Consider the following 17,095-nt stretch of genomic DNA (forward strand, 5'->3'; position numbering starts at 1 on the left):
TGCCGCCTCCCCTGCCTCAGAGCCAGGGCTCAGTAATCATAAAATACACTAGATACAGAGAACAAATCAGCATTTGGTATAGGAGACCAGGTATGTGACCCAATAACCACTGTTCGTCCACCGCTATTGACAAATAGACTAATTTGTGTGATCAAACAACCCAGGCAGAAATAGTGCCCCGAATCTGTAGCTGGTAGGATTTTTAGAGTCTTGTATAAAGTCAGATTTTGAGGCCTTCACTTGCATCCATATGCAATCGGGACAAATTATTTTCTTCTAGGAGGAATCTGGTGCACCCTATGAAGATACTTAAAACTGCCTTGCTGCAAAATCGCAAATGCTCTACAATCACTGCATGGAGGATTTTCTAAAAATAATGAAATATGTAAAGAAATATATGCCATGCAGGTTAAGCAGTTTTCAAGATGGAACCCAAAATATACTACAGATGTTGAAATAATTGTCAACATGCAATAGTGACTTGGAGCTCTAAGTGGTTTTGATGATTAAGGCCCTTACTGTAGTGCGGCACAAGCTTCTTGGCGATGTTCACAGGTGGCAGTGGCGCTGCAATTGCTGTAGCATGTGTCGCGGAGGTTGCACCTGGGCGATAATCGATCACACCACCTGCACAGCTCGCGAGGCTCTGGATCATGTTGGGGCATGGGCATGAGCAGCATGTCGTAATCCATCATGCTTTTATCTGAGGGCAGGAAGAAGAAAAGAAAGTTTAAATGCTACATCTTTTGAGGTTCAAGGTTATTCTTCCCAACAAGCTGCATAAATAACAAAATAGTTTGCGCAACCAAAATCAAGGAGCAGCATCAGAATGAAGGACTGCAAACAACCCAGATCATTCTTCAAGAAACTTACTGTCTTCTGGTTGGAAAAGTTATGACTTTTCCACTTCTTCCCATCATTAATATCTCATTTCTTTATTATTCTATTCTGAAAATGGAAGGTTCCGGAATCTCCTTAAAACGCCCCCCACCTCTCCCTGGTTGGTCCCCCAATAATGGCCAGTAAATATGGAAAGGAACAGCATCTGAACTCTGAGGGTCTTAGTGTGCCAGATGCCACTGATCAAAAGTTAGTAGAAGCAGTAGAAAGCAATGACTTTGTTTAAAAACAAAATGGTGTCCTGAGGTGGATGGGATATCAGTCACGTTTGTGTCGGAGTAATCTATGTTATGTTACCGCAACTTGTAAAGCGCAACAGCTTTCCCAGCGCAGAGGCGTCCCGGCGCTGACAGCAGAGCAACTGACACGTTCAGATGGAGCAGAGAGTAGGTCTACGGTGCAGGAAAGAGGTGAGTTTTAATAGCCTTCCTGAATTCCAGGTAGTTGTTAAGGCCGCGGATGTGAGCAGGCAGTGAGTTCCAGAGGAGAGCCGCCCTACTGCGGAAACTGAGAGGAAGGGGTCCCAGTGTATTGAGGAAATGATTACATATACTTTAAATGCAATTAATCAACCACAAATGTTTCTATCCACACAGTTTAATTCACAGTGGGATAAAGTATATCCGATATACATCATGTAAAAAACAATCAACTGTATTATAGTTACACTTATGACTCGTATCAAATAACAGTGCGCAATTAATTTACATCAACGTAGTGAATGTTTGTCTCTACCTATGTGATTATTTTGAGGCCTATTCATTACCCTCTAATTCGCAATTCATTACATCCTCAATAGGTCCTTTGCCCCAACTCTCCCCTTATGGTCCTGATGAAGACCCCACAGCAAGGTTAATCGATCCTGCAACCACAAGAGGGTCGAAACGTCGACTGTTTGTTCTTAATGTGGCAACTTCACTCCAACAATTTGTATATACACGTTACTCTGTGTTGTATGCCTTTCTTTTGAATAATAACACTATGCGGCATGCAAGTTGTTGCTACTTTGTTGATAGCATGAATAAGTGCTTTAAAGATTGATTTTACTGTCACTTAATCCCACCACTTCACGATCTCCTCACTATCACGTTCCTTCTCCCTTCCTGGGGCACTGTATGACGTATAATACAGTTGATTGTTTTTTACATGATGTATATCGGATATACTTTATCCCACTGTGAATTAAACTGTGTGGATAGAAACATTTGTGGTTGATTAATTGCATTTAAAGTATATGTAATCATTTCCTCAATACACTGGGACCCCTTCCTCTCAGTATCTACACAACCCAGGTCCCAGTGACTTATATGGGTAAAACCCCCCCTTGTTCATAATCTACTGCGGAAACAGCAGCCTCCAGGGTGAACTATCAGTATCCGGGGAACCATCACCAGGTGTTACCCCAGGGAGCGGAGATTTTGTGGAGGAACATATGGCAAAAGCAGGTTGCCCAGTATACCAGGGGTGGCAAATTTTAGGGCCTGTTCGCCGAAATCAAAACCTGGCCTTCAAACCCTTAATTAGAGTTTGGCAGACGGGAGACACTTAGGCCCAGATTATGAAAACTGTCAAGGAATGCAGCGAGGAACTAAAGAGGCTGCGTTGCATTGAATGACAGGGAGAGAGCAGGAGAGTGCACACACCTTGGAGTCATAGTGCTAGGGTGCGTGCCTGAGTCTAGCATAGGTTTTGTACAGGAAGGGTGACCTTCCTGTATACAATAATGTGCCTAGACACGCTTCAAAGCTTTCCCTACTTTATATGTGTACTGCACAGTGCAGCACGCATGCAAGGCCGAAAACAAAGATGAAATTAAAAGATTTCTCCGTGTAACGCCTGCTTTACAGCTGTGTTAATTTTTGGCACGAAACCCTGTCTACTAATGTTAGCAGGTACGGTTTAGCATCCAAAAGCATGTGTTGGTTGCATGGGAATGCCCATGTACCACCCATGTGAGGCCCCTTTGACGCAAAGTAATGCAAAGCAGTGTTTCAAACTGCTTTGCGTAACTTTTCTATACAAATGACTGCTAATACCAATGAGCGTTGGTTTGTTAATCCCCAAATAGGTTTAACGTTACAAAAGTAACACTAACTCAATGCTAAATCGTTGGGAATCTGGGCCTTGGCATCACATACGTGGCAGATCTCCCTAGTGCTGTATAACATGTGTACTATACATTATGGCATATGTAATACAGCAGACGGGATATCCATCACATTTTTGTTTAACAACAAGATCAAGATCCAATAGAAGTACAAAAAATCTACTCCTGAAACCTAGTAGATTCCGGAAAGAGAAAACATACAAGCGCTCCTTCTCAGGAATGGCACCCAGGATCTGGAATGCGCTCCCTCCTGAAACCAGGCTTATCTCCTCCACTGCACTCTTCAAGAAAGAGGTGAAAACCATCCTTCTGGCCAAGATCGCCTGAACTTTATAGGTGCTGGATCAGAGACTCTGCATCGCTTTGTATCACTGTTCACCTTGTCCTTTGGCACTATACTCCTACTTGATGGTGACACTACTACGCTACTCTCTTACTACCGACCAATATATGATACACTTTGGTTTATTGAATCACCCTCCCGATGCCCCCACCCAGTGTTCTCTCTATCCTAAGAAATTGGTATAAGCCATCCACACATCCAAGGTTTACCTGAACCCTTCTGTAGTGAGATCAATGACTTGTGCCGTCTTATATTAATTGTTTACCTGATTGTATATTGATATGTTTTCTGTACGTTATTATTATCCTACTAGGTTAGTGACTATTGTACTGCTCCCATTATCTCTGTTCATTCCTGCTGCCCCTACCCCTGTCTCTGTGAAGCGCTCTGATATCTGTAAGGATCTTGTTCGCGCTATATAAAACTTTGAATAAATAAATAAAGAAACAAATTTTGTTTGGTTACTTTGCAACACGTAGGGGTCGTATCCCCGCCAAAGCAAGAGAGGCGGAAGGATATGTTGTTCCAACAGCCATATTTCTGACTTATAACAACACCCACCAAACATGTAGGTGGGATAAATAAAAAAACACACCAACAGTTTCCGGTCTCCATATTTAAGCAAGCAGTGCATTCAGCACGGCGTGCATCGTCGTATCCATCACATTTTGACGGAGTATCTCATCCTCCAAACTGTCAATAAGGCCCAAAGTGTGTTGTGTAAACAAAAACTACACAATTGTGTACCTTTACATAAGAGTGTGGGGCATATTAGGAAACAAATACAGCATACACGTATTGATTGTAGCTGGAGCTAGGCTTGCCAACCAATCGAACAGTAAAATACACTGGTTTTTTTAATGACCAGCAAATATTTAGTTGCCTTTCACTGATAGTCATTATATGGAATTTAGCCAATACTATAAATTCATCTTTAAAGATATCCTGAAAACCTGTGTAGCTGTTTTTCTTTTATATATTTTTCGATGAGCTCCCCATTCTAACTTTGTTGAGTGTAATGAGCCCATTAACAGAATTAGAAACAATATTCAATTTATTGCAATCTTCGTAGATCGACACATTTTCATCCCTGGTACCATCTATCGCCTTCTGCTACTTCAAGATGCCAGATAGCTGAATAAGATAGATAATGTGCATAAGGAGAGCACAAAATATTGTGAACCCAGAAAGGGGCGTAATATCTTCTCTCTGTGGCTATTAGACCAATTGTGCTCTGAAATGTCACATGCCACTGATGCACCCTCCGTATTCAAAATGCCGTTATCTGGTAAGTGGATGGACATTCACAAAGAGCGAGACCTTCATCCTCAGGTGCATCATTTACAGGTGCATTTTAGAGTTGCAAATTGTTCGGACTCGTGATGCATGTGTGTAAGAATGCTGCATAGAAGATATAGACTATCACAGCCATAAAACAGCAATAAGGACTCAGGTTTTACAAATACAGTAGACATTCAGCACAGATGCTTTAAAAAAACATAGGATCAAAGGACATAATGGCTGGTTACCATTATATACTTTACGTTTGTAGGTGATACATGGGAAAGAGGCTTTCTTTGGAACCTCGATATGAATTAGGGTACCCCTTCACTAACCCATCCCACATGTTGAAAACAATTTCAAGTGGACAGCAGCAGTATGATGTGAACAGGTGGTGAAAGGATATAATTATAGGATTTTAAATTTCAAACGGAGTCATTTGGACAGTCATCATAACCCAGGCATCTTAACCCGTTGGCTGCTGCCGTCGGCCACTGCCCGACGGCAGCACTACCTCGCTGGTTCTGCCGTTGGCCGACGCGACCGCGCCCGTTTTTTTAAACGCCCGCACTGCCGCAAAAAAGTGGAAGCACCCAACGGGTCATTTGCAGTTGCCAAACATTTTGAATTTGTGTTGCATTTCTGCTAGCGCTGCTCCCTCTGGCAGCCTCAGTTCTCTGCTCCTCAGCGATAAAGTCTGTGGATTCAGGGAAGCACAGATCAGGGAGAGAAGTTGGTCAAAAGTCTGAGGAGAGGACAGTAGTTTCACTCACTTTTGTGCCACTCAAAGGGGACATTTGGTGAACGACGCCATAGTAGGTACAACTGTGGTAGTTGATTATATCTTTTATTAGAGTCAATGTAAATGTAATGTCCAATCAAACTGTATAACATGCATATGTCATAGTTAGAATGTAGTGATGTAATTTAGAATGTTAGAGCTTGGTGTATTGTGGGGAGAAGGCGGTTGGTTTCTGGAGAGTCGGGACGTTTGCCCAGCTGCTCCGGTGGGTCTATGGTTTAAGGAATTAATAAACCATTCATTGAACATCTTATCCGCCTCAGCTTCATCTTTACATTGGCGACGAGGATGGGATGGTTCAACTAGACCCACTGGATTGATCGGCGAATTTTAATTTTCGGTAATTTTTGCCACCAGTTACCGGATATTCTAGCCCAAGACTCAATTCTTTCATCTGAAATTTTTTTATCACTTCAGCTGCATTCTACAATCTTCCAGGTACTGTTACTTCCTTTTAATCTGATTTGGGAGTCTCCTACCTGCTTCGTGGGATCAGTTAACATCGTTAACTTCAAATCGAGCCCGGAGTTCCAGCGCGTGAGTAACCGCCACAGCATTTGACAACGTCATCAATAACCCCGCAGTGCGTTTCATGATAACGTCACTACGCTGCTTCAGCCATTTTGTGGGGGGTTTGCTGTTTGTCTGCGCTTCAGTGACGTCATCACGTGCTCACGCTTGGCGGCCATTTTCTGCAATTCACCGAGGATCAGTCCAGCTGCCTCGCGTATCTATCCGAGGCTATTTATTTATCATTAACGGTGAGACTCTTCTTGTGGCTCCGATCGATTTCTACGTCAGCAATAGACATACGCACGCTTCCGTGCTTTTGCCTATTAGCGCATTTTCAGTGATGCGCACACTTTCATCCTAAGTCATTGTGTTACTGCATGGTTCAGGCCATTTTCTTCATTTGCGCATTTTCAGTGATGCGCGCACTTTGACATCTTACTTCAAATTTCAAGGTGTTACTTCAGGAGCTTTTCCTAACCAGTAATACGCACACTATTAATTTCTTTGAACAACGCGTTTTCAATGATGCGCACACTTTAACAACTTGATGACTTTCACTCAAATGCATGTTCACTTTTATGCTCAATGTAATTGATATGCTGGTCTTCCTGAGCTATTTCTGAGATTGGCGCATTGTTTACTCCTTCAGAGTTTATTCTGAGTAATTCTGATTTAGTTCCACGGTCTATTTAATTTACAGTTCCTTAGGAGGTGGGTGCCACTACTAACTTTATCTCCTTATTCAGGGTTTCAGAGACTTGTAACATGGCAAATGCTCAAATCTGCAATCAGCCCACAATTTTTCTACAAATTCCAGGTAAGCCTAAATTAGAATGGAAGAAATGGTTTGAAAGTTTCGAAAATTATATTGTGGCTATTGATGGGTCCAAGTTTTCAGCTGAAAGATTAAAAGCCATTTTATTCAGTTATTTGGGTTCTGCAGCTATTGAGATTTTTAAAAACTTGATTCCCATTCCTCCACCCAGTGGAGGTGGTGATGGTTGGAATATTTACAAGGAAGCAGTAGCCAGACTCGAAAAACAATTCCAGGATGAGCCTAATGTTCTTATTGAAAGACATGCATTTCATAAGAGGAAACAATTTCCTGATGAAACAATTGAGGAATATGTGGCTGCTTTAAGAGTGCTAGCTGCTAATTGTGACTATGGGGCGACTGTGGATTATTGTATTAGAGATCAATTGATTTTTTAATGTGAATCAAAAAAGGTCCAAGAAAGACTTCTGGCTTGTCGAAATCCCACATTAAGTGAAGCTGTTGATCTAGCGAAGGGGATTGAAAGATCCATTTTATCTTCTAAAGTCATTTCTGCTGAGAATGCCAAGTCTTTCAATTCTTCATCTTCTGCTTCTTCGGTATGTGCTGTGCAATTGTCCAACAAAGGAAAGTCAAATTCTAAACAGGTTGCTGTCAATAAATCTGCCTGTTATAGGTGTGGTTCCAAAGCACATCTTGCCAACAATGTCAACTGTCCTGCTGAAAAAAAAAGATGTGTTAATTGTGGGAAAGTTGGCCACTTTTCTTCTGTTTGCCATGCACCTAGGAGGAGTGCTAGTTCTTCAAGCTCGGGGGTCAATAATGTTGACGTTGTTGATGAAGATCTGCAGAACATGTTGTTAACCATTTATGACTGTGTTTTTGACTATTCTGTAAACAATGTCAGTTTTCCGTTTAAAGCACCGTTAGGCATGGTTTTAGTTGGTGATATTTCTTTTCAAGCCATGGCTGATTCTGGCTCACCGATCACCATCCTGTCTGATGTGTTTTTTAGGGACAATTGGAAAAATGTTGTTCTCCATAAATCTGACATCAATCCCAAAGCATTTGGGAACTTTGATATCACCATGTTAGGTTACTTTGAAGATTCCCTTGAGTTTGAGTCTAGGAAAAGTTTCACCAAAATTTATGTTGCCATTGATGGTAAGAATTTAGTTGGGTGGTTTGACTTAGGAAGGCTGGGAGTAATTTTGTGTCCTGGTTCTGATCGTCCCCTGCAACTCAGAGAATTTGATGTTAATAATATCTACATGGACAAATGTAGTTTAGATATGATTATAAAGAGACATGCCAATGTGTTCAAAAATGTTGTTGGTCAAGTGAAAGGGTATATGCATAAAATTAAGCTAAAGAAGGATGCCATTCCCATTCAACATAAAGTGCGTGTTGTTCCGCTGGGCATTCGTGAGAAACTGAAGGTCCATCTGGACAAGTTATGCTCAGAGGGTATCATTGAGACTACTGATAGTTCTGAATGGGTGTCGGCCATAGTTTTGGCACTTAAAAAGAATCAAGATTTGAGGCTATGTGTAGATTTGAGGTCTCTCAATAAGAACATTGTCGTTGACACGCATCCGTTACCTCGCATTCAGGATATGTTGTCAGCGGTCAATGGTGCCAGGTATTTTTCTATCATAGACCTCAAATCTGCATACCATCAGGTACCCCTGGATGATTCTTCGAAAGATCTGACCACTTTCACTACTCCCTTTGGGTTGTATAGATTTAAAAGAATGCCATTTGGGCTGGCATCTGCAGCCAGTGTGTTTCAAAAGCTCATTGAGAATTTGTTTCGAGGCATCACTGGTGTTCAGTCATTCCAGGATGACATTTTAATTGTTGCCCAGACTTGTGAACAACACAATGTTATTCTCAACAAAGTTCTCAATATTCTTGGTAGTAAAGGCATGACAGTCAGCAAAGAAAAGTGTAAATTCCTAGTTGAAGAACTTAATTACCTGGGGCACAAAATCACGGCCGATGGCATTTTTCCAAAAGAGGATTTGGTCAACAATTTAGATAACATCAGTACACCCCAGGACAAAGATTCTTTGCGCTCTTTCTTAGGTTTGGGAGAGTATTATTCAAGGTTTGTGAAAGGGTACGCTTTAGTGGTGGAGCCTCTTAGACAGCTTCTTAGAAAGGGGGTTCAGTTTAGTTGGGACAAGAGCCATGATGAAGCTTTTGTCAATGTAAAGAAGCTTATTTCTAAAGCACCGGGTCTTAAAACCTTTGATCCTCAGGGCAAATCCTTCGTCACCGTGGATGCCAGTACTGTTGGTCTCGGTGCTGTTTTTTCTCAAATGGTTGAGGGCAGAGAGAGAGTAATATCTTTTATTTCAAGAGCTATTCGGGGTGCTGAAAAGCATTACAGCACTATAGAAAAGGAGGCCTTAGCGTGTGTCTGGGCCGTTGAAAAATTCAAGAGTTTTCTGTGGGGCAGGCCTTTTGTACTTGTCACGGATCATAAACCGCTGGTATTTATGATGGATGGTGTAAAGAGCGGCAAAGCATCTTCCAGACTGGTGAGGTTGATTGCCAGACTTCAAGAATACAATTTTGAAACGCAGCACATTCCGGGTGGAAAAAATTTCACCGCTGATTGTTTGTCCAGGCTTCCTCCCAGTGAGGAAGATAACAATGATATTTTGGATGAACATGAATGTGTAGTGGCACTGGTCGATGCTGTGAGCACATTTGAATCAGGCATTTCAGAGGAAAGTTGGATTGAGGCCATGGACAAGGATCTGGTACTCAATAAAGTAAAAAATTTTGTAGGTAATGGTTGGCCTCCCATTAGGAATTTGGAGGAGTGTTTCAGGAGTTTTGCCCAGGTTGCTGATGAGCTTAGCATTGAGGGGAATATTTTGTTGCGTCAACACTTGTTTATTCCTCCTGATGGTTTAAGAAGTAAACTCATCAAGCTTGCTCATGTTGGTCACCCTGGTGTTTCTGGTACCAAGAAGATTCTCAAGAACCACTATTGGTGGCCTGGTATGGATGCTGGTATTGAGAAGGTCATTGACAACTGTTCTGTTTGTGTCAGAGCAGATAAGCACTGGAAGGTTTCAACCCAACCTTTGTCTCTTAAAGAAGGAGCTGTTGGCCCTTGGGATAGAATTTCTATTGATTTTTCTGGCCCCTTTGAATGTTTGGGAAGGGAGAGAAGATTCTCCATTGTATTGATTGATAATTTTTCCAAATGGATTTATTACACCTTTGTGGAACATCCCAATACTGATGCTGTTATTGATTTTTTGAATTTTGTTTTCAGTTTGGAGGGTGCTCCAAATTTCATATTATCTGACAATGGGGTGCAATTTGTATCCAGGAAAATGAAAGAATTTTTGGAAAAGTTTGGAGTAAAGTCTGAAACCACTCCTTTGTATTGTCCCAGGGCCAATGGCCAAGTGGAAAGGGCCAATAGATTTATTAAGGAGGGAATTCAGGCTGCCTTAGAGAGCAAGTTGGATGTTCTGCAATTCTTGAAGGAGAAATTATGGAGTTACCACATCACTCCAAATTCCTCCACGGGTTTTTCTCCATATCTATTGATGAGAGGCAGACAAGCTAAATCTGTCTTAAGGCCCAACTTTGTTAAAAGCGTGGGGGAGGAAGTTAACATGAAAGTTATCATTGATGAAGTCAAACAAAACATTCTGGAGTCTCGCATCACTGGTAAAAGTTATCATGATGCTTCTCTCAAGTCCAAAGATAAATGCATCAAGGTTGGTGACTGGGTACGTGTGGTGAAACCTACCATATCTCCCAAAGGTTCTTCCAAGTTTTCCAATCCGTTTCAGGTTGAAGGGGTAACTGAGTCTGCTGTTCTGTTGGCTGAGAAGGGTTGGTGGAGCAAGGGTTCAGTTATTCTTCTCAAACTTGGGCAAGAACGTTTTTTTGCCAAAGATGAGGATGGTGGTTGCACTTGGAATGACCTTGGTTGTGATGAGAAGTTTCATGCTGCTGATGTGGCTGATGTGTTCTCTGATGACTCTACTCACGATGCTGGCACTGGAACTGTTGTTTCTTCAGAGAGTTCCAGTGTTTGTGAGGGTGGTTCCAATCTTCAGGAGTCTATTGGAACATCTGCTCAGGTTGATCATTTACCCCTCAAGAGGATTCCTAAAGTTCCTAAGAAATTTGACGATTACATCTTAGATGTTTGATTTATTTCATTCTGTTATTTTTGTATAAAAGAGACATGTGGTAGTTGATTATATCTTTTATTAGAGTCAATGTAAATGTAATGTCCAATCAAACTGTATAACATGCATATGTCATAGTTAGAATGTAGTGATGTAATTTAGAATGTTAGAGCTTGGTGTATTGTGGGGAAAAGGCGGTTGGTTTCTGGAGAGTCGGGACGTTTGCCCAGCTGCTCCGGTGGGTCTATGGTTTAAGGAATTAATAAACCATTCATTGAACATCTTATCCGCCTCAGCTTCATCTTTACAACAACCCAACCAGATGTCATCAGACAAAGAGGCGTTTTGGGACTCTCATTGTGAGTGATTGTAGATAGGTAAGATTGGGTAACAGGACAAGAATATTGTCAACTAACTTCAAGGAACAGAATATTGAAAGGTAAGTGCAGACAGAGGAAGTATAGATTTATCATTCCTAACTCCATCCTATTCATTACTTTTCTTCCCTCTTTCAAGACCCTCTGTTCACATCACTTTCTCTTTCGGAGATGAATCAATTTCCGGTGCTCCCAGATACCATATTCTATATTAGAGCTTGACCCTCCCTCCCTCTGAGGAATGTACACTATTGCATCTTGTAGCAGCTGCCCCGAGTTTTGGACGACAACCACCATCATAAACTGGAGATCAGAGCTGGAGTCTTTCCCAGTGTCTGGTCGCCCAGCTCTGCCAGCAGAGGCCTCCCCAGGTATGCAGCCATTGCAGCTGGCCTGTCCTTTTTGTTTGCCCTTCTCGAACACCATGTGCTCCTCTAGCAGCAGTAAAACAGAAATACTCTTGATAAAGCTGGGTCTGCTTTTATTTTTCAATGCTGCATCAAAGGGCGGCCAATTATTTTTACTCACCATGTCCTCCCAGAATGTAGATTGTTTTTTTGTATTGTGCCAGACAACTCATGAGCACAGATTGCCCTATAAGCCAACAATGCTAGGAACAGCAATTCAGCAAAATACTGGGGATAGCAGAAAGGTACATCAAACACTCCTTGACCAATAATGACATTACAGGTTTGACCCCCGATCGCACCTTTAGCCCTTTATCAGCGTTCTGCTTAATAAACAAAGCCTGGAATACTTTCCCTCTCACCTTATATATTATGGGTTTTACAACAAAAACACTGGAGACTTGACTCTGATCAATAACCTTCTGTAAGAAAATTGTTTCTTACCATTATCAAATGGTTTGGAGCTTGTAGTGCTGTAGATTCACAAAAAATAATCTGAGTTGGTCTCTTTGTCCTGGTGCATTGTGGGTTTCGCAGAGGGATCGCATTCCACCATTAAAGTAAAACCTCTTCTTCGGAGAAAAACAACTTAAAACGCCTGCACCCAACACTAGATGGTAAGAGAGTCCTCGCATGTGATCTACCGCAGCACATGCTGCAAAACGTATTTTTTCCAAGGCACTGCTGCCTTTCCTGGGTTTATGATGGGCATAGATGTTGTGTTTATCCAGCGCCAAGAAACAATAACATAGCACTTGCTGGTGAGATGCTTTGAAGCAGCAAGGAGTGAAACCCATGGAAAGTAAACCTAGTTATTAAAGCCCTGTTTGCTTTCTATTCCTGCTGATGTGTTCCTGCTGATACCAGGGGTAGCAAAGGGGGATGACACATATGCAAATCAGCCTTGTACCTTCTACAACCAAAACAGTTCAGAGTACTTACGAGTGTCCAAGGTTTTTTTCTTCTTATTCCAGGGAGCAAGACATGGGGCATAGAAAACCCCACCCTGAACCCACAAAGACATGACAAATCATATGCAGCCTTATGTATGGACTCAAGTAGTGTCTACTATACGTTAGAAGGTTCATGCTAGTCCAAGGGGGCGTTGTATGACCACAGAGGGGCAAGGCTGAAGGACAAAGGGCATAAAACGAACGACAAGATTACTTTCAAAACCCAAGAATAAATAGAGAATCTGCAGTTTAAAAATAAACATGCAGCAATTAATTGTTGCAAAAACCTCTTGTAAAGAGTGTAATCTAAGTTGCTTTAAAAAAACAGATACACTACAAATGCGTGGTAGCGTGCAGAGAGATTGCTGCTTTCATGTTAGCACTTCTTTTTCAAAAAAAGTACTCTATAAAAGTATCCTTATCTGCTAATGGAGATCATTTTCAAGGACAATTCACTTAAAGAAGCTGAAAGGCGAGCTCTCCTTTCTGATGGTTAAACTGCAGTTGTAATTCTACTTCGTGGTCAGCCTTTCACAAAGTCTGCAGGCTCTGGCAGCTGACACTCTGCTGTCACTACTCAACTATAATAACGTATTACAATAGTGATGTAATTTTTGCATTACAGTGACTAGTGATGTCACAACAAGAAGCTCATAAGACATTTAGAGACAGCCTTCTATTTAAATATTGGAGGCGTCTATGTTTTATATAATAATGATATAATATACCTACATACCTATATGGTAATGGAACTTTTGAACGTTTTGCAAAGTACGATTTCATATATTGATGGGTGTGCATTATGTCTTGAATGCTTCTGTAGGGAAACATCCTTTACAACGCGGTGTTTACACCGCGCGACCTTTACAACGCAAGTCGTTACTACGACTTGCGCTGGATGGCGCTCTAGCTTAAGGAATAATTTGATTTTCTATTCCAACACCTTCCCTACTGTTACGTGGGCTGGAGTTGGATTAGAAAATTAAATTAATCCACAATCCAGCGACCACCAACGCAAGTCGTTGTAACGATTTGCGTTGTGAAAACCGCGTTGTAAAGTACCGCGATCAAAATGATCGCGTTGTACTGACGTACATCCCTTCTGTGTGATACCAGAAAGCTAAGTGTACCTCACATTGTGCCAACACGCCACAAAATGCAACCAAGGCCCTCTAAAGCCGGTTCATTCAGCTAATATCGGCTTTTCATGCTTAAGCAGGGTGTGAAGAGGAAATCAGATTTTTTTCTGAGCCATAAAAAGAGTGCTCTTGGTTTTTCGCACTCAGAGTCACACAATAGTCTCGTGGGCTACTGAATCAAGGGAGGATGTGTATTGTTATTTTCCACTATGCTCACGGCCAGGCCTCTCCCAAGGGAAGCACTTCCGCTTGACTGCTGGCCCAGGATGGGATCTGATGTTAGGCTGGCAGAACCTCCGCCTGCAGGATCCGGTCTGAGGATGGAGCGTTCCAAGAGGCATAAAAAGTTCCTCAGGAAAACATCTGTCAGAAAAAATAGAGCCTTGTAAGCCAGTTAGAACATCAGGGCTAGGCCAGCTGAAGAACGTGGTATTGGAAGAATTCCACTGAAAGGGAGCACCAGGCTGCTTTTTATGTAAAGAAAATGTGTCTTGACCTACCTACCAACTCCCACCCTCCCCCACACAGGGTGGGATTGGATACCCAAAGGTCACTGATTAGGCACTGCTATTTGCATCAATCTGCAGGGTTTTAAGTGGGATCAATAAAGCAGGGGAGGTGTGTCTTGAAAAGGGACCTAGTGTGTGCCTCCCAACCAGTATTTTGGTTCCTCTCTGAGCTTTCTGTTATTGCATATAAAACAACAAGTGACATACACCTAAAACCAGCCATGACTATTGGCTTTGTCAATGTTTGTATACTAGTTAAGATAAATGAGCAACAACAAATAATTTTGTTTTAAATAATTAATATTCAAAATGTTTCAGTACTGAAATTGCGAGAGTGTGAATTAAATAAACATTGCTGAGGCCTGTGGGAGGGGTAATCGTCTACAGAGTGTCTCAATCACTCGTGTTCGATTCACTCTAGGTCGCAACTTTTTCACTTCACCACTCTGCAAACACAGACACCCCCTCACCTGTAACCGCTGCATTTAGTTTTACTTTCGCCTTGTCAATATTTTTACAAATATATACCTCCTTCATGCATTTGTACAGAATCACAATCACATGACCATTGCTCTGTGCGCTCTGCAGAGGAATATATGATGATACAACGAATTCCGTTGCAACGCATGCCTTTACCACGCATGCGTTACAACGGAATTCGTTTAGCACGCATAAACCTTTCACCGACTATTTGCGTGGTGACGTCATACGTCGTGAAGAGAAAACGGCATTTTTTTTACCGATTTCTCTTAATCGACTCTGATGCCGACGTGACTTAAGGTGAGTTGTTTTATTTGGGGGGGAGACCCCCCCAAGCCCCCCCCTTTTTTTTTACTTTTACCACATATGCCTTTACTACAAACATCGTAGTAAAGGCATGCGTGGTAAAGGCACTAGTTGTAACCACGCATGCGTTGTACTGCATGCGTGGTTAAAGATTTCGGGGAAACGGCTTCGTTGTAAAAGCCGTTTCCCCTGCAGAGAGGCCAAGGATTGGATGAGCATGTATTCTGAACACCTTTTCTGGCACACTGACAGGCACTGTGAGAAACTCGAGCTGGCTTTAGCCTCAACGCCAGGGCGCTCAGTCATGGCTCATGTTAAATGCATGGAGGCGAGTCAGTTGAAAGTATGCATTATACAAGTCTAATATGCTAAACGGAAGAAGAAAAAAAAACTGAAACACACCATTCTGAAAGAAGATAACACTATTGGGTAATGCAACATTAAGTAAAACATGAAATATAAACAGAAACCAAATAGTTGACATGGATTACTTTAATGTTTTTACATTTTATTTTTTGCCATTAAGGTTAACAGCATGAATACAGGGGATGAATAATGTCTGTCCTTTATTATTACCGGACTGAGACAAAGAGGGACCCAGCCCACTTAAAGCCCTAGTAGGAGTACCCTTAGAACTCCATGCAATGAGTAGATTTCAAGGCCTATGCTTCTTCCATTTGTACAATCTCTTGCAGATTGTTTTATATGTCGGCACTTGGCAGGAGTAAAGTTTGATGAAACGTGCATTTGCACTTGCAGCACTTTTCTGTTTCTTCTCCTCTGGAAAAGTTATTTTCCACGTGGAACCACGGCCTTCCGCTCCCCCTACTGAAAATTAATATTTGAGCATTTTTCATGCCAAATGGGTGCCCTTTCTTCTCACCTCTGGAAGCTTAATACAAAATGGAACATCACATCCAAAGGCCAGAGCCAGAATGCTGGTGTTGTTGGCTGAAAATCTAGGACTTGCAGAAAAGCAATATCTTGCAAGAGTGTCAATGGCCAGTTGTAATATCACAATGCCCCTGCCTCTCTCATCATCACACATTGGACTACCTTCTTCTGCAGTTTTCCTGCATTAAACTATTGATATTTGTACATGTTAAGGATAAACTCACTCTAAACTTGCCTGCCAATGAAAATACATCTAATTCCTGCAGTGCTTAATTTGAGCCAGTGGTTTCAGGTGCCTCACACAGGCACTTAATTGTCAACACTGGCGCTTGACAGTCTGCCACAAGGTGGCGATGTCTGGCTAAATTTGAGATGACCACAAAAGTTAATTAATAATTCAATCGATTTAAAAAGGACTATTGCCTGCCGCCCAGCCATTCTTATAACTTTGAGGGACTGGAATAGTCCGAAATGTCACCCTTGTAGAAGTGGGATGGTTAGTGGTTGCATTGTTACTATTATTGGCAGCACAGGCACTTTACAAATTAAGCACTCAATTAATGTCTCTGTAGGGTGGACTTTTGACCCACGGTAACCATGTTTCTGGAATACTGGTAAATGCTGGGATTGTCTGAATGTGGGACCACCTAAGCGTAAAGTTGTTTCTCAAAAATGTCAACAGAAGATTCCCAAAAAATCTCAACCCCTTTCCTAAAATGAGAGAGGTTAGATTTCGGTGAAAACCAGCAAGGGTTTAAAGATGTAATGCAGAAAGCTCTGCGTGTGTGCCACGGGTGAAATTTTAAATGATTAAAATATAAAACTTTGACAGAACTTTGCATTGTCAGTAGATGTTGGCTCGTGACCACTTCCCAGTTCTCACGCTCAGTTTCCCATCACGCCTTTCCCCCTTCTAAAGAGCCTTCGAATGGCCTGACTGGGTGAGCTGGCATCTTGCCACCAAGGGCAAACGACTAAACAGCACTAAAAAGGCCAGCTTTATTACGCCCACCGGCCTCTCTGGAAGGCAACTTTAAAATGGCGCCTGTAGCCCTGCTCCGTGAAGAGTTCTATTCATTCCCTGACACACACTCCATATAAACAGTACTGTCAAAATAGTTTTTGAAAAACAAACCTATG

The 17,095-nt window shown here is 41.9% G+C and overlaps 1 protein-coding gene across 1 annotated transcript in view; it reads right to left on the bottom strand.

Annotated features, from left to right (window-relative positions):
* TGFBR2 (transforming growth factor beta receptor 2) overlaps positions 1-17,095 on the bottom strand; it is a 202,491-nt gene that overhangs the window by 112,796 nt on the left and 72,600 nt on the right. The window contains exon 2 of the mRNA XM_078663940.1: positions 520-703. Coding sequence (XP_078520066.1) covers positions 520-703 — 184 coding nt within the window. The remainder of the gene's footprint in view (positions 1-519; positions 704-17,095) is intronic.

This window comes from Lissotriton helveticus, chromosome 10 (assembly GCF_964261635.1).
Source record: "Lissotriton helveticus chromosome 10, aLisHel1.1, whole genome shotgun sequence".
Taxonomy (NCBI): domain Eukaryota; kingdom Metazoa; phylum Chordata; class Amphibia; order Caudata; family Salamandridae; genus Lissotriton; species Lissotriton helveticus.